General features: G+C 37.2%; 1 protein-coding gene across 1 annotated transcript; it reads left to right on the plus strand.

Moving 5' to 3' along the window:
* The first annotated feature begins 265 nt into the window (after nucleotides 1-265).
* On the plus strand, nucleotides 266-24,120 carry LOC132771988 (OX-2 membrane glycoprotein). The gene is made up of 6 exons (XM_060770626.2): nucleotides 266-415; nucleotides 6,736-6,817; nucleotides 9,406-9,729; nucleotides 10,797-11,066; nucleotides 13,256-13,356; nucleotides 19,696-24,120. Exons 1-5 carry the CDS (start codon nucleotides 404-406, stop codon nucleotides 13,324-13,326), a joined length of 759 nt encoding a protein of 252 aa, XP_060626609.2. The 5' UTR covers nucleotides 266-403; the 3' UTR covers nucleotides 13,327-13,356; nucleotides 19,696-24,120.
* The last annotated feature ends 666 nt before the right edge of the window (nucleotides 24,121-24,786 follow it).

A 24,786-nucleotide genomic window follows, 5' to 3' on the forward strand; every position in this document is an offset into this window, starting at 1 on the left:
GCAAGTTTGACAAAGGGGGAGTTTGACAAAAGGCGAAGAAGCATGTGGAATCTCTGTTTCAAATTCCACAGGCTTTTTAGATACTGCTTTTTAATGTTTATTTAGTCATAATGATACGTATGTAAGATAATGCATGATTGCTTGTGTTCTGATTTGCATAGTTTGCTCTCTCTTCATGCATAAAATTGTAAAGATGTGTTATATTTTACCTGCCTGAACTAAAATATTAAATCTGTGCTATTTCAGTACCAGAAAACAGACTTCAGTAGGAGGAGCTCTACAAGACTGTAGGAAGGGCAGATGTTTCTCCGTGCTTCTCTGACTGACCAATGGCTTTTTCTACTCTTTTAGCTTGAGGCAGCAGCTGTATTTGGATGCGTTCTTCTTTCCACATTACAGTAACATGCCTCCCAAGGTAAGATTTATATTGTTCTGTCATACAATACTGGGACACAAGACTGGCTTTGGTTTGGTGGAGATGGAGAAGGAAAAATACTTTAAAGCAGTCTGCTTTGATGAAGTGAATAAGCAAATATGTAATTCTTTCACATAAGATTTTAGTTGTTTGCTTAATAATGGAACGAAACCTCCATAGTCTGCAATCAGTATCTCTTCTGCAATGAAATAGTTCAAGAAAGGTCAATGGTGATTTTTTTTTAAAAAAATCTTACATTTGAAAGAAAAGAAGCATTCAAAGAAGCAATGTTTTATGCTGGGGAAGAAATTATGTTAAGTACTGTCAGTGCAGCTGAGTTTAAACAAATCGGTGTAGTATTACAATCTGTGTAACAACCAATGTCAGTGTCTGGCACAAAGCAAGATAGTTCCTTAACCAAATTTCCTTAGGGGAAACCTTTTCAGAGAATCTATAAGTAATGCATTTTGGAGAATGGACTAGTTAAGAAAACTGAAAGTTTCTTAAATCAGCCCCTGGGCTTTGAGTCCTTTTTTTTTTTTTTTTTGGAAATATTTGGGTTTGACCCTTTGCATTTTAATTGTATTTGAAGCATTAAATTTATGTTGCATTATTTTCCTAACAGACTGGCAGGTAAAAAATGATTGTCTCTATGCCGGGAACAGTTTGCTAGTAGTGATGGGTGAGAACTATGTTTCAGTATGATTATGATTTTAAAAACATCACAATTTGCAAATTTGAGAGAAAAAATGTACAACTAAAAAACGGTAATGTAGAGAAAGTTTTGCAAGAAAATGTGCACAAGAAGAGCAGTTACAACACTTAATCTCATACTTGTTAAGTGAGAAGAAAATTGTTTTTGGTGTGAACCTGCCCCTAGATAAAAGCCCATAAAATAAAAGACTTATAATATTTTGGTACCATTCTGGCAGCAGCTTTTATAAATGTGGGCACATTGAATGTTAAAATACTATGTAACATGTGGAAAACATGGGGTTCTGTCTTGCTATTGGTCTCAGCTGGAAGTGAACAATGGAATAGATGGAATTTACATATGCTTTGAGTCATTCCTCAATAAAAGATTCAGTAAGTCTATTCTAACTGAAACTATCACATGGATTTGTAGCAATTAATACTGATGCATCTGCAAAAAAAGTGAAAGCCAGTGTGTAGTGTAATGCTTTGAGTGTTTCACAACAATTCTGGAAATGAGAGTTCAAATCCCCACTTTGCCATGGAAACCCACCGGGTGACCTTGGGCAAGTTACATTCTCTCAGAAGAAGACAAAAGAAAGCCACCTCAAAACAAACCTGGCCAAGAATACCCATAACAGGATTACCTGGGGGTTGCCATTTAGTCAGAAACAGCCTTAAGGCACACAACGTCTTAAAAAATCATACTCATTTTAGTTCCAGATAAACGTTCGGGTAATGGTCTCTACATTGCTTGGATTTCAAACTGCATGGGCTTCTTGTAGCCATCACAATCTAATTTTATCACTTCTAATGCCTGCATAAATCTTACAACCAGAAGGTTTCTAAACTAACCATCGGGAGCAGATCACACAAATAAATCTCCTAAATTTGAATTCACAATTACTACTATTTGGAATGTAAGAACAATGCAAAATAAGACATACATTTAGTCATTTCTGCTTCTATTGAAAGTTCAAGCCTAATTGAACTTAATGCACACACACATAAAGTGCACATTGGACACCTAACTTGGGTCTGTTTTTAACAGAAGGTCACTGGAGACTTTTATAGCAGTTTGCTTGCGATGTAGCTGTAATACAGTATAGTGCAGAAGATGGAATACCCTATATTGTTGGGAGCAATAATTAGTGACTTTTAATGATTGCTCATTAAATACCAAAGTTAGAATAATCAACATCATGATATTTCTAATTTTTTATACAAGGTAGTAAAAAAAATCCGCTGATTGTAAATGTGAGAGTTCTATGAATGCAATGTACTGCCAAAAGGATAAATAAATGGGCCCTATTGGAAATTAGGCTTGAACTTTCATTAGAAGCAAAAATGACTAAACAGAGGCTATCATACTTTGGAAGAATATAATGAGATAACATGACTGACAGGAAAAGGGGTTAATGGAATCCAGTAATTATAGAAGGAAACCACATTGCAGGTGGATTGATTTTATCAAGTAAGGCTCTCCCTTTTGGAGCTCAAAAATTCCTGCATATCACTCTCAGTTGATCCTAGAAAACATGTTTCTCCTGAGAAGTCATAAATCTGATCATACTTTGTATGAAGGAATGAATAATAATAATAATAATAATAACAACAACAACAACAACACTAACAATAAGAACAACAACAACAAGGTGCTCCTCATGTTCCCAAACTATATCTGAATCAGACAATTCCAAACATATGCTCCAAATTTTGTAAATATCATCAAAATAGTTTATTGTACAGGCCCAAGGCCATGACAAAAAGCACCACATGTGAACATGTACCCTTGGAGCAACAAGCACCAAAGATGCTAAACAGAAACCATGCTCCCACAAAGAGCAAAAACAATGCAAGTTGAAAATAATTAAAGTACATTTTGGGAGAGGGTCCAGTTAACCCTTAGAGTCTCCTCAGCAGTTGATGGCAATTTTATCTAATTCTTTCTGATCTTTTTTGCAGATAGTGCAAAAAGGGCTACTTTGTAAGTTACGTAGTCATTTGTGTCGTTCAGCAGAAGTTGCACTGTTTCTGCTATAGAGCTCCCTTTACCTTATTTCAGCAAGTGTTTCAGGTGTCTTTCTCTTGGGTAGACTAACAGATAATGCACAATGTCTTCTACCTGACATTGACTACAAATACATAGTCTGTTTTCCCATGTCACATTATGGTAGTAACCATTAGACACTGCAATTGGCATTACTTGAAATTGCAGCTCAGTGAAGGCAATTTTTTGACCAAGGATCACTTGACCAGGGACCACTTTGACACAGAATCACCCTCCAACATTAGTACCAAAAGGGTTATGAACCAGTTTTTCATCAACTTTAGATTTGGGTTGGTTTTTTGGGGTGCTGATTCAGAAAATTGCTTTAGCTAAACCACATCAGCTCTAGTTTCTTATGCAGAACATATGTTATCCAGTAGTCGCCATCTGCTCGCCCACAGAAAACCATATTTAATAATCTAGAGCTGATCTAGTAGTAGTAATCTTGTGTGGGTAGTCAACCTCTCTCCTCCCAACATCTCCATTGCCTCGGCACTATAAGAGGGTTTTGCAAGATCAGTCGCTCTCGTTGCTGTATCGTTTCAAGGCAATGGTGTAGTAATGGTGAGGCTGCGGACCATATTTTTGTTCTTGTGGACTACTGGTATTCCACGGACCACAGGTTGGGAACCACTGATCAACTATCTAGGGGGCAGTTTGACACTTTGATCCAATGGAGTTGTAGTTCTACAAAGTTTTTAGCTTTCTTTGCCAGAGAATGCTTGTGCCTCATCAAGTTACAATAGCATTGAGACACAACAATTAAAGCAATGTCAAACTGCATTGATTCTAGATGTATCCCTAGGAACACCTATACTTAAGCTGCAGTTGTGGTGGCAGACAATAAACTCCCACAAAAGAGCATAGTAGAAATGTCTTAATGTGCATCAACACTCTGTGGAATGCCCCCAGTGGTGCAATGGGTTAAACCCTTGTACCAACAGGACTGAAGACCTACAGGTTGCAGGTTCGAATCTGGGGAGAGTATGGATGAGCTCCTTTTGTCAGCTCCAGCTCCCCATGTGGGGACATAAGAGAAATCTCCCATAAGGATGGTAAAACATTAAAATATCCGGGCCTCCCCTGGGCAACACCCTTGCAGGTTGTCAATTCTCTCACACGAGAAGCGACTTGCAGTTTCTCAAGTCACTCCTGACAAGTTTTAAAAAAAACCCAACCCCCCCCCCCCCTGTGGTTTGTGTAATTGCCATTTGGGCCTCAAACTGATTCCAGGATTTCCAATGTAAGCATCTGCTCAGTGAAACCACATTCTTCAGTGCTCGTTTGAAACTTAATTAAATGGTCAGTGTAGATGGGACCCTAAAGAAATCACAGAGTTCTAATCTTTCTTGTTTACTTGATTGCTTTTCACTTCTCTCTCTCTGTCTCATCCATTCTTGGTCTCTTCAGGGTATTTCTTATTAAGACACTTATATAAATATCTAACTACTTTTCATTTGGTTTTTCTTTTGAAAATTATTTTGTTTTCTCCTTGTTATTCTTTCTCCAGATGCTTCCTTCTCTCGTCCTGTAGCTAAAATCTTTCCTTGGCCTCATTTTCCTCTACGACCTTTTCTTAACAATGGACTTATTTCCCTTTCATAATAACTATGTTCCTTAAACATTCTTAAGTGTTTAATCATTTTCAATGACAACAGTATTGTAATAACTTTGCTATGAATCAGGCAGTGCCCATTTCTGATTCTGGCTCTGTCATACCATTCTTGAGACCCAGTGATCTGTAATAAAAAAAAGAGTTTTCTTATTTGGATATTCATTTGTTAAATTTATTTCTGGACATATCAGAAGCTTTAAACCTAAGATCAATGGATTTCTTTTTATAAATATTCTTGAGAGAAAAGTGTGGCTGTTTTGGCCTTTACAGTGATAACCCCCGGATATGGAATCCCTTGTTATTAAATGTTTATTATTTGTTTGTTCATGGACTGTACATCTCACCTTTCTTCCCAAATGGGATTCAATGTGGCTTAAAATAATTTTAAAATATTAATTTACAAAATTTGAAAATTGATTAACTCACAATGTTATTTTTAAAACATGATTGAAACAGTGAACACGTTTAAAAAAATAGTTACCCATAAGAGATTAAAATATTTTTCTTATGCTTGCATTAATATTCTTAAACACCATTTCATGCCATTTAAAACATAGGTGACATTATTTTAGGATCCAATCACACTATGCACTTATATTGATACTATCCCACTTTAACTACTATAGCAACATCCTTGAGAATTTGGGGCTTGTAGTTTAGTGAAGCCCAAGAGCTCTGTAGTTGAAAATTTTAAATGCACCTCCCCAAGTATATATCCCAGGATTCCATACAATGTTACCATGACATTTAATGACATAACAACAATGATAAGGCAGCCTGCTTTTTATAATGAATAAGAAGTATTTTTTCCTTTACAGATGTTGCTTGAATCCGTTCACACTTGTAGTCTAGAATTAACATGGAAATGGGGAGAATATGTTAGCACTGCCCTATGGTATCCTCAGAAGATAGATGCTTTCGAACTGTGGTGTTGGAGAAAAATTCTGAGAGTTCCTTGAACTGCGAGAAGATCCAACCAGTCCATACTTCAGGAAATACAGCCCGACTGCTCACTGGAGGGAAGGATACTAGAGGCAAAGATGAAGTATTGTCGAAGGATTTCATGGCCGGAATCAAAGGGTTGTTGTAGGTTTTTTCGGGTTACATGGCCATGTTCTAGAGCATGGCCATATAGCCCAAAAAAAACCCTACAACAACCTAAAGATGAAGTATTTTGGCCACGTCATGAAGTACTTTGGCCACAACCCAAAGATGAAGTACTTTGGGCACATCGTGAGAAGACAGGAAAGCTTAGAGAAGATAGTGATGCTGGGGAAAATGAAAGGAAAAAGGAAAAAGGAAGAGGGGCCAACCAAGGGCAAGATGGATGGATGGTAGCCTTGAAACGACTGACTTGATTCTGAAGGAGCTAGGGGTGGTGACGGCCAACAGGGAGCTCTGGTGTGGGCTGGTCCATGAGGTCATGAAGAGTCGGAAGCAACTGAATGAATAAACAACAACATGGTATCCTCGGGGTTTTTTGTGCTAGACACAGTGGTCCAAACTTTGGTCCTCCAGGTGTTTGGGATTTCAGCTCACAGAATTCTTGACCATTCTCCTTTTTGCAGCTATGCTTTGAGTCTATGCTATGCAGCTATGGTTTGAGGGCATAGCTGTCACTATTTGCATTTTCTGTGTCCGATTTGTATCTCGTTTCATGATCTACAGTCCTTTCTCCAATAATGTTTGCTGCATATACACCTGACATTTGGGATAACATATTCATGCTTTAATAAATATACTTGCATTCAAGGAGCAATATTTTATATCAGATTTGAGTGGCACACAGGCAAATAATTTGACATATGTAATGTCTTTATCTAGGCTTGTAAAGATTTGTTTTTTTCCACTTTGGGGAATTCTATGATATTATAATATTCATTATGTATGTGGACATTGTTGTAGAGGCAAATGGAATCTATTATGATTCTGTAAGAGTTTTTTATTCTCTCTTGTTCCTAGGTGAATGAAGGTAATTGTTCTTTGTGGATTTTCCAGAACCTAATTGGGTATATCATACTTATAGACCTCTGTAGGATACAAGGTATTTTTCTTCTATGTATTGTGATTTGTCTTTTTTGATTTATCTGTTTTTATTTAACCTTTTTTGGATTGTAACTGTGAGTGATATTATTTCGCATCCGTGGGATTTGTTGCACATATATCAGAGTGACTGTAAATAACTGCTGACAAGAGTTGGTGATCACTGTCTTCCCTTGGTTTGGCTGTAACCTCGGAGAAGAACTTGCTGAATTCCTTAGAGGACTGATTTTATATTGTTTCCTCTTGTTGAAAGCTGCCCCGAGTCCCCTTCAGGAGGAGGGGGGATATAAATAAAGCATTATTATTAGGTTCTTGTGGGTTTTTTCGGGCTATAGAGCCATGTTCTAGAGGCATTTTTCCTGACGTTTCGCCTGCATCAATGGCAAGCATCCTCAGAGGTAGTGAGGTGGTTATTATTATTATTATTATTATTATTTGTAGTAGTAGTAGTAGTCTAATATGATCCAACAATTGTGTTTTATTATCAGGAAGCTCTTTATTATGTAGCTCCTGTTTCAAACACAATACAATACTTTATTTTTGACTTAGTTACTTTTTTTGCTTGAAGTGAAATATACGCCCTGTGGCTGTTCAGTAGGTTTACTCTTTTTTTGTTAGTATATTTCAATCAGAACACTTGTCTATTTCCAATCTTCGAGAACATTCTGGAACATATATATCTACATGTTTCTACATCAGGGCCAGGTAAAGACAAATAGTAATGCATGCATTGACAGCAACCTATTTTGTTTCAAACACAAAAGCCAACTGGACTTGAAGGGGTTTTTTTTTCAAATTTAATGATGAAAGGTAGCAAACCAACTTAAGACACTCCAGGCCATGGACTAAGTATAGAATTCTCTCTGCCAACACCTTTTTCCTGCTTAATAATAATAATAATAACAACAACAATATTTATTTATATTCTGCCCTATCTCCTCATGGGGACAGGGCAATTTACAACAGGTAGCGGCAAACATTCAATGCCATAAGGTGCTAACAAAAATGAAACAACCAAAGCCACACAAATAAAAAAAAAACATATCCAACATCCACATCAAAATGATAATAAAGGGATTGTGACAAATTAGACAATGACATAACATAATTATGTTTTCACAGTTAAACATTAAGGGGACAAAACTTAAGATAAGAGTAATAAAGGTATAAAATTTAAAAGCCTACATAGCCAAAGTAACAAGTCATTTTTGTTCCATAATGTCTGTGCTAGATATTCTATGCATCCTCCTCTCTATACGCTTGAGAGCATAAGGAAGTTTTTAGGTTTTTTTGAAAGAGAGTAAGGAGGGAGCCATTTTGATCTCTTTAGGGAGAGAGTTCCAGAGGCGGGGAGCGACCACAGAGAAGGCCCCCTCTCTCATTCCGACTAGCTGTGCTTGAGATAGGGGTGTGACTGAGAGCAGGGCCTCATCTGTCAATCATAGCGCCAGGACAGGCTTGTATGTGGAGATGCAGTTAGCCAAATAGTCTGGGCCTGAACTGTTTAGGGCAGTCGTTCTCAACCTGGGGTCCCCAGATGTTTTTGGCCTTCAACTCCCAGAAATCCTAACAGCTGGTAAACTGGCTGGGATCTCTGGGAGTTGTAGGCCAAAACACCTGGGGACCCACAGGCTGAGAACCACTGGTTTAGAGGTAATGACCACCACTCATTAATGCACTTATTATAGCCTCAGGTGACCCATTATTTTCTCTAATGAAAAGGACAGACTTGAAGTATCTGCCACTGCAGAAGGCGACATCCAATGCTTGGTTGTCAGGAAGGGCAGCAGTGAGGTTCACACCTGAAACCTGTCATGGAAACCAGAAGCAGAATCTGAGCTGCCTGAAATTAAGAAATAATAATAGAATTAATCTAGCACCCATAAATAGACACAAGATGGCCTTGCAAAACACAAGCTTTTGCTGCCCAAATTCTGAATCAAGAATTCATTTCGTGGAAAGAGATAGTAACTAGAAAGATGGCAAATTAATGAGGGTATATTAGTTGATGGAAGTCTAAAGTTTTATCCAACATTTCTATCTGTACTAAAAGCAAGAGATTAGCATCCACAGACTCAGTTGCAGAAACCTTTCAAATACTGTTCCCTCTGCCCCAAATATGAGAGGTGAAATGAGCTCCAACTTATACTGACCCTCTCACACGATTGTCTTCATATGTTTTATTCAGAAGAGGTCTACTATTGATTTCTTTTTAGACTGAATCAATGTGACTTGCCCAAGGTTACCTAGTGCATTTCCATGGCTGACATGAGAGTTGAATCCTTGGTTCCCAAAATCCCAGCTCATCACCCAAACTTTCCAAAAGCAAAGTTACATTTAACTTCAGTTTGACAGCTTCAGATCATGTGTTTAATCGATCCTAGAAGTGAAAGTTTCAAAACTGTCACCCTGGGAAAGGAGAGAATAATAATATCATTGAATCATAGTTAGAAGAGACCGCATGGGCCATCCAGTCCAAGTAGAAAATCTCCTAGAAGAGGGAGAACATATGAACCCACCTATACCTTGGCTTATTTTCTTTACTCTAAGGTGTGTTTTATGTTTTTTTAAATATGTGTGTTACCACAGGTGCTGTAATTACACACAACAAAGATGTGGAACTGGGTGGCAAAGCAACCTTGAGATGTACACCATCAAAACTGTATGAGACTATTCAAGTTACATGGCTGAAACAAATAAATGGAAGCCTTGTAAATATTGCAGTGTATCATAATGTAAGCGGTCCAAAAGTTTTTCGGCCAGAAATGCAATTCAATTTCACAGTTTTAGGACTCAATGAAACTGCAATCACCTTTTGGAATGCTAGCATCCAAGATAATGGGTGCTACCAATGCATATTTAATACATTTCCTTCGGGACCTGTCACAGGGAAACCCTGTCTTTCTGTTTATGGTAAGTCTTTCCATTTTAAAATAACTCTAAAAATGTTGAGAAGAATGCAGCCAAGTTGTTAACTGGGGTTGGCTACAGAGAGTGGATAACCTCCACTGTAGAGACTCCACTGACTGCCAGTTTGTTTCCGGGCACAATTCATAGTGTTGGTTATGACCTTTAAAGCCATCGGTGGCTCAAGTCCAAGATATTTGGCTAACCACACCTCTTGTACAAATGTGCCCAGGCCCTGAGATCTTCAAGAGAGAGGCTTCTCTTGATCCCAACCCCCAACTCAAGCTTGGTTGATGGGAACGAGAGAGATGGCCTTCTCGGTGGCTGCCCCTTGCCTCTGGAACTCCCTGCCTAGCAGCCGGCTAAAGCCTTTTTATTCAGACAGGCTTTTAAAGAAGAAGGTTTTAAAGATCAAGTCAGCGAGTGCTGTGGTTTTTAGCTTTGAATAGGTTTTCATTGATTTTAACTGTGAATTTTTAATACCATAGATATTTCATTCTGTTTTAATATTTGTATATTTTAAATTGTATTTAAATGCTTTTAATGTAAGCCACTTTGAGTCTCCTTCTGGAGAGAAAAAGCAGCGTAATAATAATAATAATAATAATAATAATAATAATAATAATAATAATAATAATAACTTCTATGAATGCAGTACTTCCTGCACATTACCTCCAACTACTTAATGTTCATGAGCTTTTATTGGATATCCTCCTTGTATGGTTTTAGTTAAGGGTGATCTGTTTCAATTTGTACTAGATAAGAAATTTCAACAAAAAGCATAACTGGTAGTCAAAGAGCTAATGAGATAAAGAGATAATTGATTTTTGACATATAGCAATTCCCAGGATTGGATTTTAGGGAATGGGAGTATTAAAAACACTAAATGAAGGAAACAAGCTTACAATTTTAGACAATGAAATGTTGTGATTAAGAACATATTTCATAAGACAAATAAATTTAATTTAAAAAACAAAAACCTAAAAAGTAATGTAACAAAATCAAGCACGATTTTAAAAAGAATGGTGAGGTTTTTGCTAAAAGGTTTTTTTATTGTTGTTTATGTCACATAGCTCACCTCGACACCTTTATACACTACAAAACTTCTGAAACACATACGAGTGCCACCTGCTTTGCAACTAGCTTCCCACGTCCTCAGATCTCATGGCACACACCAGGAGGCAAAATGAATGAGACTCAGGTCACAAATCCCAATGGTACAGTGACTGTCATGAGCGGCATCTTTGTAAATACCTCAAGAAGCCAAGCTGAACAAGAACTGATCTGTAGAGTTAAACACCGAGGAAAAGAAGTCGACCTCAAACTGGCACTACCAGGAAGAGGTAAGTTAACAACATACAAATTCCTGGCACTAAAATTTCATAGATATGGTGGTGTAGCAGCTTAAACAGCTAACCTGCTGAACTTGCTGATCGGAAGGTCGGCTGTCCAAATCTGCGGGACGGTGAGCTCCCATTGTTAGCCATAGCTTCTGCCAACGTAGCAGTTTGAAAACATGCAAATGAGTAGGTCAATAGGTATCACTTCAATGGGAAGGTAACAGTGGTTCATGCAGTCATTCCAGCCACATGAACTTGGAGGGGTCTACGGACAATGCCTGCTCTTTCACTTAGAAATGGAAATGACCACCCCCAAAGTTGGACTTGACTAGACTTAATGTTATTATTCTTATAAAATATTATTTATTTATTTATTTATTTATTTATTTATTATTACACTTGTATACCGCTAATATCTCAGCCTAAGTCGGCGACTCATTGCGGTTTACAACATCTAAAACAACAATATTCAATTTAAAAACATAAAAACACATATAAAATACAGAATTATTGGGCCACCAATAACAATCCAAAGCATCTCGTAACTGGAATCACAATCCAAATTCGTCGTCTGTAATTACCAATCCTTAATCATCAAAATTCATTTCGTCGGATTATCCGAATGCTTGTTCAAACATCCATGTCTTTAGTTTTTTCCGAAACGCCATCAGAGAGGGGGCTGACCTTATCTCTATAGGGAGGGTGTTCCAAAGCCGAGGGGCCACCACAGAAAAGGCTCTATCTCTCGTTTAGTTATTTTTTTGTATTTTTTACATTAGGAAAAGCAGAGTGGAAATTAGAATTATTATGGAAGTACCACCAAATTAAAGAAATGGATCTGAACAAATACTGATGTGATGTGATGTCATGTGTTGAATCCCATACATTCCATAGAATATTCTTGCTCAAGGAACATAAGTGACTTTAGACTATTCCTTCCTCTGAAATACTTATTAGACAATAAGTGGGGATTTTCTTTAGTTTGAGGCACAATTATATCCCCTGACACAAAATTGATTAAAAAGTAAGGAAAATTCAGTAAGAAGAGACAAATGCACCAGAGCTAGAGTCAGACATTTTATTTTATTGTTTATTGCTTCTCAGTCTATGAAGTTCCCCAGTGTGATGTCCAACAAATAAAAGCATATAGAATATTGCAATGATTTTTAAAATGATACTTAGTCTAAAATTGATTGTTAAATATGATTTTAAAACAAACAATGAAAATAGCAATTTCAAGCAATTTCAAAGGAAATGTCGAATGACCCCATTTTAGCTGCTTTCTGGGAGCTCAAAAATAACGGAGTGATCCTAATTTCCTTTGGTAAAGAATTCCATAATTAAGATGATGCTACAGAGAAAGCTCTGACTGTTACTTGTGCAACCAGTCCTTGGCTAAGGATCTCAAATTTCAGGCAAGCTCAGATGAAAGGAGCTGGTCTTTCAGATATCCAGATAGTCTGATATTTTAGAGATTAGTTTCCTTTATTGCTCATCTTTTATTATCTAGGAAGATATCATAAAATGCTTATTTTGGCCCGCACTGTGTTCTATTTCTCTAACATGTTATTCTGAAACTGTTTATTTTATTTTGTTATTTCATTTATTTATTTTGATGGTATTTTGCTTCTTTGTATTTTATCATGTTGTACTGTAATTTTGGGTTTGGCCTCATGTTAGCTGCCCCGAGTCCCCTTTGGGGAGGTGGTGGTGGGGTATAAATAAAGATTATTATTATTATTATTATTATTATTATTATTATTATTATTAATTTTACAACTGTGTTGCATTAAAAATAATAAACATAGTTACCTTTCTTTAGAATAACACTTTATTCTTCTTAAATTTTGGGCGTACTGATATTCTAAAGCAAACAGATAAAAGATTAGGCAGGCAGAATTATGTGCAGAATAGAACCTTTGCTTTTAAATGGAAGTTCAATTGCAAACTTTGAGAAACAGTCAGAAGCTAGAGAATGAATTAGGGGGAAAACTGATGGAAGTTAATACTCTATATGGTAGCCTGCCAAAGCATAATAAATTTTGCAAATCACCATATCTGCATATGTTTGTTTTGTGTATCTTGTACAGGCTGAAGAGATCTGATATTTTGGTTTGAAATGGTTACTACATAGGTACAGAATTATCTGTTTATATTGCCACCTGAGGCATCATTTTCTTCCCTCCTTGTAGGTCACAGTCATCAAAATCATGCCGTTCTAATCCTTCTATCGATAATGACTATGGTCCTTCCTATAAATTAGATATATCAGTTGAGGATACAAATCACAATGGTAAGTTATTTAAATAAATAGAGGAATGCTCAAGCAATGTATGGAATTTAAAATAGCTGCACAAAAATGTATGCATGTGAGCAAATAAAGGGGAGAATCTTGTAAAACAAAACGAACCAGGGCTAGGTGTAGACATGGAGACAGGAAAGAGGAGTAGATATATGGATATGGATGTTATATGTAAAACACTGCATCAGATATTGAATATAACATACTAAATGATTTCATTTATTTATTTATTTATTTATTTATTTATTTACAGTATTTATATTCCCATCTTCTCACCCTGCAGGGGACTCAGGGTGGATTACAATGCACATATACATGGCAAACATTCAATGCCATTTAGACATACAACATATATAGATAGACATAGAGGCAATTTAACATTCCAGCTTTTCTGGCTTCATGAGGGTATGCTTGGTTCTGGCCACAGGGGAGCTGCCGCTTCACTATCCATTTGTGACACCGGGTCCTTTGATGGTGTACTTCCTCATTCTTCTGTACACTGCTGGAAGGTTTTATGGCATCGTAAATTAGTTAAATTAGCCTCCCTGCATAAAGCGGTACCTAAATTTCCTACTTGACAGAAGCAACTGTCTTTCAGACTGCATAGGTCAACAGCAAACTAGACTATTAATGGTTGGGAGCTTACTCCAACCCGGACTGCCTTCAAACTCATGATCTCTCGGTCAGTAGTGATTTAATGCAGCTTGCTGCTAACTAGCTGTGCCACAGCCCGGTCCTTTGATCTCCTATGATCTCCTCCATCTTTTCAGTGGGACACAGAAGGCTCTTCGCTTACCCTTGTATTCTACCAAGCCCAAGAAGAACCTTGATGCTGTGATGAACTGCTGAAAAAGAAGGGGAAACAATTCAGAAAATCTGGCAAACAATTACATTTAAAACCCTGGATGGTTTGAGACCTCGGTACTTGGAAATAACACCTCCCCCTATCTATATATGCATGCCCAAATATAGAAATCTATTGGAGGGATCCTTATCTGTGTCCCATCAATAGGAGAAACACCTTGTGGTAGGATAAGGGAGAGCAACCTTTCTGTAGTGACACCTTTGTTGTGAAATTCCTTCTCTCCTGAATGAAAGAACCAATCTTTCCATTTTCTTCCTGATTCTATGCTGCATCTGCTGATGTTATCATAGAGCAGCCATGATGGCCGGAACTCACATGGTAACCTGCAGTTGGCTAAGAGAAGGGCAACATCAACACAAGTGCAATCTATCCCCCTTTCCTCATCAGCACAGAGAAAAGGGTATTGTGGCAATGTCCCATGAAGACAGTGGACTAGTTTGAAATGTACCCAATCCTGCTGCCCATGTTGTCTTGTAGTCATATCCCCAGATTTTCCAATAATGACAATAAACTGGATCAAAATGGTTTAACCCAGAATAGTTACTGGAAGTAGCAAAATATTGTGGTGACAAAATATTGTGCTACGTTCAGCAAAGGACAAGAGGGATCCTCTCACCTCTGCAGGAGTCTACCGTATACCATGCAGCTGTGGACAAGTCTACATAGGGACCACCAAACGCAGCGCCCAAACAAGAATCCAGGAACATGAAAGGCACTGCAGACTACTCTTCACATGGGACATTTTAACCCTGTTTTGTCGCTTTTATTAGTGGCAAGGATGGGCCCCGCCATGCACACAATGCATGGCAGGTCCTGCCCACATTCCTCCAAAAGTGGAGGGGATGCTCCAAAAGGCACTTGCTCCACACTATATGGAGGAAAGTGTGTTTTGGGTAGCTCTGATGGAGCTATCCGATCTTTTCCCTGTATGATGGGGGAAAGGGTGGTGGGGCAACGTGTGTTGCTGACTTTTCTCCCATCTGATGGGGATAGGGACAAGGTGCCAGCACAACCTCTGTCCTGTCTCCACTGAATGATGGGGGAAGGAGGGAGAGTGCACGGGGTGCTTCTCTTCTCCAGCAACTGCTGGTGAAATGGCACTGCTCCAAAGGGCCATGTGAAGAGGTCGTAGATCTTTCTAAGAAACCACATAATTTGATATGTAGGCCACTATGATTGAGAACCAGTGTGATGTAGAATTCGAGCATTGGACTGTGATCCTGGAAACCAAAGCTGGATTCCTTGCTTGATCACAGAAATCCACTGGGTAACCTTAGCCATATAAAACCCTATGATTGACTCACTTATTTTATATATAAAGCTGTTTAAAAATGACAAAAATATGATAAAATGCATTGAAAGCAAACTAAAAGCCCCTATAGTCTTCAGGATTAGATAAAATATCTTTCAATCAAATATTTTTTCATTAAAACATGTGGTTTATATTTGAAAGTAAACAATTTTAAACACATACATACACATTTGAAATGTTGCTTTCCATAACAGGGTATAGCTGGACAATCATCAGAATACAAAGATCTCCTTTAAAAATATTGGGGAGGAATAATATTTTTGACTGTGCATTCCTCAATTTGGGCTAGGCTATCTTCTCAGCACTGAGTTTTCTTTTAATCAGTTAGTGGCACAATGTTTTCTGTAGAAGAACATCCTGCTTGAAACCAGGAGGTCATATTAAATTAATGGGTAGGCAGGAGTGTTTTCCTGTGAATTCTTATCTTGAAGTTAAATACCAGAAGAAAGAATAATAATGCCAGTAATACCAGCTTCCGTTATCAAACAAAGGAAACAGATACTTAGAAGAATTCCAATTCTCTAATGTTTACTTATGTTTTCAAGGCTTGCTGATCAAAGATTTTAAAAGGTGATGGAGAAACAGCCCATCACCTATATATATACATATATAGGTATATATATATACAAGACTACAGAAGGATACTTTATATATACAAGACTACAGAAGGATACATATATACAAGACTACAGAAGGATACTTTTTTCTGAAAAAATAGTATGCTGTGGTGCTGTTCAAATGCAGATTAAACCTTGCCTTGGGTGCATTCTAAACTCCCAGTCTCATTTTCATTTCTTGGAGAAACATTAGAGGAATACAAGTCTCATATTAGCCATTGTATGAGTTCATGTTATCTTTGGGCAAACAGAACATCTCCTGTGAAGTGCTTCCAGATAAGGCTACTACTGAGCCTCATTTACTGAATTTTGTGGGAAATCTAGAAAGCAAGCTTCATTATCTAGCCTTTTTTCCCACTGCTTCCTCCCTCTTTTTTCTCACCAGAAAAAAATGTTAAGAGGGAAAAGGGACAGAGTAGCTGCCTGTTGTTACTGATGAAGCCCTCCACTCCAAAGCTTATAAATTGAGAATGTATGAATAACAGCCTTTCACTCTAACCAACATTGGCCCTGCAGCTATAGTTTAACTGCCATGTTAACATCCTAAGGAATTCTGGGGTTTGTGTTTAGGGAGAGAATTTCCACATGATGCAGTCACAAGAGTTACAGTGGAATTATAATGTTGAAATTACCATTATACTGAGTCAAACTACTAATCCATGTTGACCAGTAGTGTGCACTCTACCCAGTAGTATCTTTCTGGAATTCTACATTGCATTTCTTTCTAGTCCTAACTTGAGATTTCTGTCATTTTCCTATGATCTTCTACCTAAGTACAACTCATTCTAAACCCTGATAAGCTCCCAAAGTCAGACAATAACAGAAATTCATGAATTTGAGGGCAGAAGCTTTCCTTCCTAAGATAATGTGGAATCTTAATCGTTAGGATAAATACTGATTTTCATAAAATTAATTTTCAATGAAAAAAACACATCATTTTAAGACTATTTCAAGTGTGTTTTTAATGGCAATATTCTGAATTGCAGAATATGAACTCAATGTGGATGAATATGATGGAGAAATTCTGCTTTATGTTAATGATTGATGTCATATTTTTGACAATACTGTTTTCCCCAGATTTCAAGTTAATTATTTGATCTCCCCATTCTTACCATGTAAACAGAGGCCTGCCTTACATTTCTCAAAATGGGCTCTTATGCTGTATTGTTTTGTGATGCACAGTGCATATTGATTAACAGACATCCAAGGTGTCTAGATAATCATAGATGTAGAAATGTCTTATGGACCTCTTGGAGTTGGGAATTCTGTCCCCCCCCCCCCCACCAAAAATGTGCCCCCAAAAGAGAGAATGGAAGGAGATATCTAATGTCAAAATCAAGTCAGAATGTTTACACACTGCATTTAATTGGTTTTACTTTTATGTATATACAGCTTTAAAAGCCATGTAAGGATTGGTTTATTCTTCAAGTGAGAGACGCTGTTAAAATAATAATATTGCACATGCATGCTTGTTCTTGTCCGCTTTCCATTCATTTCCGGCTAATAATAACTTTGAAGTGACCCCATTGCAGGATTTCCTTGGCAAGATTTTTTTCAGAGAGGGTTGACTTTCCCTTTCTTTGAGCTTGTGAGAATGTGATTTGTCCAAAGTCAGTAAGTGAGTTTCCATAGCTGAGTGAGGATTTTAACCTGGTCTCCAGAGTCCTAGTCTCAATGCTCAAACCACTATATCATGCCCTCCGTCTGCTTAATTTGAATATTTTAAACTACTTGTAAAGTCATTAGAAGTTTCAAATTCATTCATTCTCTGTTTTTGGAGTAGAAATCACAATTCAGAAGTTCTGTTGATAAAACTGTCCCCTCCAAACTGACTTTTCGGCTTTCAAAAATAGTTTCCTATGAACAATGGAAGTGGGATCTTTTCCAGACAGTAGCAGCACCTCCCAGTCAGGATGCATTGTTCTGGGAGAACTCTGACCTTGCACTTCACTTTCAAATTACTGTTATTTATTTTAAAGCTGCTATAGGAAAGTTATTTCGTTTTAGATAATTTTAGTTATTTTCAAAGTGCAGATCACAAAGCTCCCCAAAAACAGGTTGTGGGGCAAGAAATATATTGTTCAGACAATGCCTTTCTCACAAGAAAGAAGCATTCAGCAATATTCAAGTGAGAAGTGGTGACCACAATAAAAAGTTAATATCTTGACAATAATCTGTCAGGGATGTGCTCAAGCATATGTGAAAAACAGAAGAAAATTGAAAATGTGAAAAATAAGGTTGATATAAAGACAGATTGTGATTTTGTTTATCAAGAGGATTGATTGGGGCTGTAAGACTATCCTTTGACCAGGAAAGAATTATTTATAAGTGAAGATAAAACTAATTTAGAAGCGAAAAGGGGGTCTAGACTGCGAAAACATGGTTCAATGTGGTGATGTTCCAGAAGCCAAAAGAACTTATATCATAGATATACAAAAATCTACTGACTTGGCACATGGAAGAGAGAGTAGTAAATGATTCGATGGTTAGGTGGGCTCAGAACATAGGACAAGAGATAAAAATGGCTCAATCGGAAAAGACATGAAAGAAAAGAATAAAATCCATGGCATGTCAGAATGTAAAAAAAATGTCTACAAAATGCATCTACATTGGTATCTCCCTTCAGAGAGACTAGCAAAGATGTACAATTGCACTGACAAACGTTGGGCACATTTTTATCACATGTGGTGGATGTGCAACAAAGTAAAAAACTACTGGAAATAAAACTACTGGAAAAATGTACCTTTTGAACATGCCTAATGAAGAACTAGAAAGGAAATTTGGAAAAAAATGTGTTTTATATGACAGTGGCAACTTGAATAGTATATGCTAGATATTGGAAAACCTCAGATGGACCACCCTTAGAAGAATGGGGAAGAAAACATTATACATTTGCCAATAATTGACAAAATAACTGTACTCTTGAGAGGAGAGCTGCTGGAGAAGTTTGTTAATGAATGGCAACCAATGATCCAGCATCTCAATGTAAAATTAAACTAAAAATGTACATAGGGGATCCTATAAGACTGTAGACAAGGAGGTAAGGTAAAGGAAGTAATACTAATTTAGAGCCTATGATGCCTTTATATGTACTATTGTATACTTTTCTATAATATGTTATGATGTTAACTGTTTTTTATACTGTGTTATGGTATGGAATTTCTGCTGTTCTTGTTGTGAAACGCTGTGAGTCGCCTAAGGGCTGAGAACAGCGGTATACAAATAAAGTAAGTAAATAAATAAATATTCAAATAGAAGTCTGTAGAAGATCTTAAAGAAAGATCTTAAAGAAAAGATACTATCTGAGAAATGGGTTGCTGTAAGTTTTCCGGGCTATTATGACAATGTTCCAGAAGCATTCTCTCCAGACGTTTCTCATCTGAGAAATGATTATGGAACACGAATAGCTGGAAAATATTGCACTGTATGCAACAAACACATACAAATGTATGTCTATTTCAATAAATAAATAAATATTAAAGAAGCAAAAGGAGGAAATGTCATATGGCTGTAAAATTATGTCTGTTTTCTTCTAGGTTTCAAAGGGATGTTTCAGTCAACCTCAACATTTCATTCCATAAAATTGACAAACAAAGGACTCAAGAGATAGTGCCAATCTAGACTGAAATAGGCTGGAGTAGTTACTGCATTTTAAGACTAAAAAATAATGATCCACCAATCAAGTCTGGGAAAAGGAGGAAAGATGACAGAGAAACACTGGAATCTAGCAGTGGTATTGTTTTGAACCCTTAGAAAAACTGAGTGAATGAATCATATCAATTTCAGATGTATAACAGAAATATGGGCCAAGAGCCCAAATTTCTTATCTTTTCTATAGGGATCAATTCCTAGCATTGTTTGTAACTGTGTTACATGGCGATTTTTCTGTTACATGGCCTCCATCCAGTGATTCAGATAGTTAATCTAAGAATCCAGAGTTGTGCCTTCTATTCCCCCTGCCTTTATAGATGATTATCAATATTACTTAATTACTTAAGAATCAGGTAGATCTCCCATACAATGTTTCAAGGTCTTTCGGCAAATGCTGCTAAGGAAGGGCCTTTGGTTTTCTATCCTCACAACACCATTGCCTTCATTATATTCTTCTTTTGTGGCTACCTGTGGTATTACAAAACAAAACAACCAAATCTTTGCACTAATTATGGAAACACTTACCTTACTGCAGTTTATTTATAAAATAAACAGTCGAATTGCTGTAGATGCCTATTTTTTTATATTTTATGGGATTTACATTATATTTTGTATGGTTTTTTTTCTTCTCTTTCAGTTAAAAGCCGCCTCAAAGTTGTGGAATATTCAGCAAATTAAATATCAATAGTATCTCCAGATATCTATGTAAAGGAACTGTATCAATGCAGTTTGGGAGGCTGGGCACTTAATTCTCATCTAATCAGAAAAAGGAATAAAGAAGGGAGGCATTTTGTCAAATATAATTGTATTATTTACTAGCCATTCCTTGCCACACGTTGCTGTGGCCCAGTCTGGTGATCTGGAAAATAAAGTAATGAAAAAGTGTTGGTTTCTAATATATGTAATTTCTTTACGCTTTGGGGTAAACAGTATTTCTTGCTGCTTCTTTGTCAGTGTTGACGTGGAGATTGTCTGGTTTGCCTACTCTGGAACATGCAACATATAATTGTCCTTCTTTAGGGGTCCCTTTCAAATCTGTATCTCTCTATGTGTGAATCATATCTATCTATATCTATGGCTGGATGGCTCTTGGTCAGGAGGACTTTGATTATGTTTTCTTGCCCTGGCGAAGGGAGTTGGACTGGATGGCCTTAATTATTTTCTGTTGGTCATGGGGGGTAATGTGTGGGAAGTTTGCCCCAATTCTGTCATTGGTGGGGTTCAGAATGCTCTTTGATTGTAGATGAACTATAGAGCCCAGTAACCACAACTCCCAAATGTGAATGTCTATTTTCTTCAAACTCCATCTGTGTTCATATTTGGGCATATGGAATACTTGTGCCAAGTTTGGTCCAGATCCATCATTGTTTGAGTCCACAGTGCTCTCTGGATGTAGATGAACTACAACTCCCAAATTCAAGGTAAATGCCCACCAAACCCTTCTAGTGTTTTCTGTTGGTCATGGGAGTCCTATGTGCTATGTTTAGTTCAATTCCATCATTGGTGGAGTTCAGAATGCTCTTTGATTGTAGGTGAACTATTAATCCCAGCAATGACAACTCCCAAATGACAAAATCAATCTTTTTTAAGTGATGGTCACTCCTTGGGTTAGTAGGTGTCTTGTGGCCAAATTTGGCGGTAATTGGTCCAGTGGGTTTTTGAGTTATGTTAATCCCACAAACAAACATTACATTTTTATTTATTTAGATTCACAATATGCAAACTAGTAGAACACTGTTATTTAGTTACAACTAAAATATGCCTATTGAATAACATCGAATAATATGTCTGTAAAGCTAACTGATTCAATGGTTTTACTCTATTTGGGACTAAACCAGGATTCAGACTAAGACAGTTAAGTTAGTAGTGTTAACTGAAACTTTCTTTCAGTTTCTTCAGCTATGTAAAATAGTTGATATGATAAAGATAGAAATCTGATAACCTGCTGAAATTAAATTTGCATTTCCTCAGTTTGATGTGCAGAAGAGCATTTTGAAAGTTATCAATTTCACATACAGCTATGAATTTGACATGAAGTCTATCACCACAACAATGCTTTTCAAAGGATTACACTTTTGTGAATTTTCAACATTGACTTGAGCAGGATCCAAAAAGTTGTCTATGTCACAAAGGATTCTGGGAAGAGTAGTCTTAGCAAGCCCTACTAGCTCCTTTCTCATTCTGTGTGAACTTTATGTTAAATTAGAAGATAATGCAGCAGTTTTCTGTGATTGAACCACAGCAGAGTTTCACTATTAAACAACGGTGGCTTTTCTGACATTATATTTTATGAGTACCCTTGCTAAGGGATTGTGGCCAAGAAGGAGAAGACAGACACCAACCATAGGTCTGAACCTGAAAACTTCATTAAAGTTTAATTCAGGCTGGTTTTGGAGAACTGACCAGACTGCTAAGAAAGAGCTTTTAACAGATGGGTCTTGTAATTTGAACCCATTGCTCTGAGTTCTAGTTTCCAGGGCAGTGTCTTCCTTATGACACCTTTTCACGTATTTACAAATGGCTATCAACCTTCTGTTCTGCAGGCTTAAAATACTTAGTTTCATCTGTCAGGAGTACTTGGATTGTGCTTTTCCTGCATGGAAGGGGGTTGGACTAGATGGCCCATGTGGTTTCTTCCAGCTCTATGATTCTATAGTTTCAGGAAACACTACCTACCTGTATATACTTTTATTGCCATCTAGTAGCAATAATAATAATAATAATAATAATAATAATAATAATAATAATAATAATGTGTATATGTTATATTCCGCCCTTTCTCCACCAAAATTTCTTAGAACTATAGAATAATAGAACTGGAAGAGATCACATGGGCCATCCAGTCCAACCCTCTGTCATGCAGGAAAAGCATAAAGAACCCCCTGCAAAAAAAACACAGTCATTGCTCTAAAACTTTCACTACTTGCTAAACAGTTTAGGTATGGGGTAATAGTTCATGACTTCAGTTCATACACATTGTCACATATTATGGACTCTTACTGTAGAATCTTTTGAAGAATGAAGGTGGGGATGGTCTGGTCACAGAGCAAAGTGAAGCAGTTCTTTCAGGCAGCAAAAAATAGGCAATGTGGTAGAAGTCCTCTATAGCCCTTCCACACTATTAGAGGACAACTGCATCATGTCAAAATAGCCTGCTGTCCACATACCAACAATGAACAAATATTGTGTAGCTTGTATAGGTGGAATAAGGACATGGTATTATCTTATCTTTTGTCCCAAGCAGCACTAGAGAACCCTGGCTGCAAATTCTAGATTTCTCGTTTCAAACTCCAAATCTCAGGACTCAATTGTATGGAACCATGGCAGCCAAAGTATGTAGAATTGTAGTGCTATAATTGTGCAGTGTGGAGGAGTGGCAACAGCACCCTGTATAAACAAAGGCTCGTGAAAACCCAAATGGCTTGCAGAAGTAGGATAAAAAGCAGAGGGAAAAAGGATATACGTTTGGTACAGGGTTAGTTGACAGGGAATCATTTGAAGTCTGTGGAGTTTAGTGCATAGGAATGCTGAAAGCAGGCTAGACTACTGTAATGAACTTTATATGGGGCTGTCCCCTATCCTCCTATCAGTCCACATGAGTCCTGAGATAATTAGGAGAGGCCCTTCACTCGGTCCCACCACCATCATGCTTGGTGGGAATGAGAGAGAGGACCTTCAAGGGGGCACACTCGACCCCCTTGTTAATGGCCTTTTGCTCCCAAGTTAAAACTTTTCTGTGGAAGCAGGCCTTCCCCGACAACCTGTAATAAGCTATAACTAGGAAACTAGTGATTATTGCCAACACACATCGCGGAAGGTTATCTCACTCTAGCAAGGATTGCATGGCCAAGATTTGGAGCCTTGAGGTTTTTTAGTATAAAGTTTGAAGGACAACCTTCATGGCCTACAGCCCAGGGATTTTTAACAATAATGAAAAATGGCATTCTTTATTATGCTTATTTTATATTGTTTATGTAATGTGTTTATGCAATGTGTTTGCTTATTGTTTACTTGTTGGGTTGAGGGAATGATGTTATGCTCTTGTATTATGTAATTTCTGTTTCTTAATCATTTGTTCATCACTTTGAGGCCCATCTGTGGGAGAAAAATGGTATAAAAATAAATAAATAAATAATATTGGGAGGTGGGAAAATTGAGAAGGAAGAGATGAAGTATCCAGGAAAAAGACGGATTTGCTGACTGGAACTCTACAACACTTTATTGCAGAGTCAATTTGTTGCTCTAGAAAGTTTTGCCAGTTTCCCTATTTCCCTACTGGGAGCTGTCTTCGTAAATCAAAGATTTTTTTTTTTTAAAATGACCAGTGAGGCAAATACAGAAGCAGTGGGGAGCCTTCTCTCTAGCTGGTATGTCAGTTCAGAAAAGCCTTTGCTTGCTTTTATTTCCTCATGGCACACTAACCATTCCTTGGCACAAACCATGGGAATAACTGTGTTCCAGAGTTGTTCTTAAGAGGAGAATTTTAAATGTTGTTAAAGGCTTCCATCTTGGCAAGGGTAATGTCTGTGCTTTTTCTGGCGCCATCCATAAAAATATGAAGAACCAGAAAAGCAAATGTAAAAGGTCCTAATGGACAGCATAGATGTTACATTGACATTGCTTAAATTACTCACTTCCCAACTAAGAATTTAGAGGATGTTGCCAAAATTTTATGCAGTCTCCAGCTGTGAAAGTTCATAGTAGATATGCACTTAATTTGGCTTCTTTTCAAAAAATGTGATGGAGTCCAACATCTATATTTACTCAAAAATGCCACTGCATTTAATAAGTTACACTTCAAATATGTTATGGTGCATAATGCATGTTTTTCCCTGTTATACATGAAACATGTAGAAAAGCTTTCAATTTCTTATAGAGTCTTGAAAGATTAAAACTTGCAATCAGAATAAATGATCAATTTCCAAGAACAAAACTTTCATGTTTTTACTCTTTTGATTTTTTTTTATCCCGAGCTT

Source organism: Anolis sagrei, chromosome 3 (assembly GCF_037176765.1).
Source record: "Anolis sagrei isolate rAnoSag1 chromosome 3, rAnoSag1.mat, whole genome shotgun sequence".
Classification (NCBI taxonomy): Eukaryota; Metazoa; Chordata; class Lepidosauria; order Squamata; family Dactyloidae; genus Anolis; species Anolis sagrei.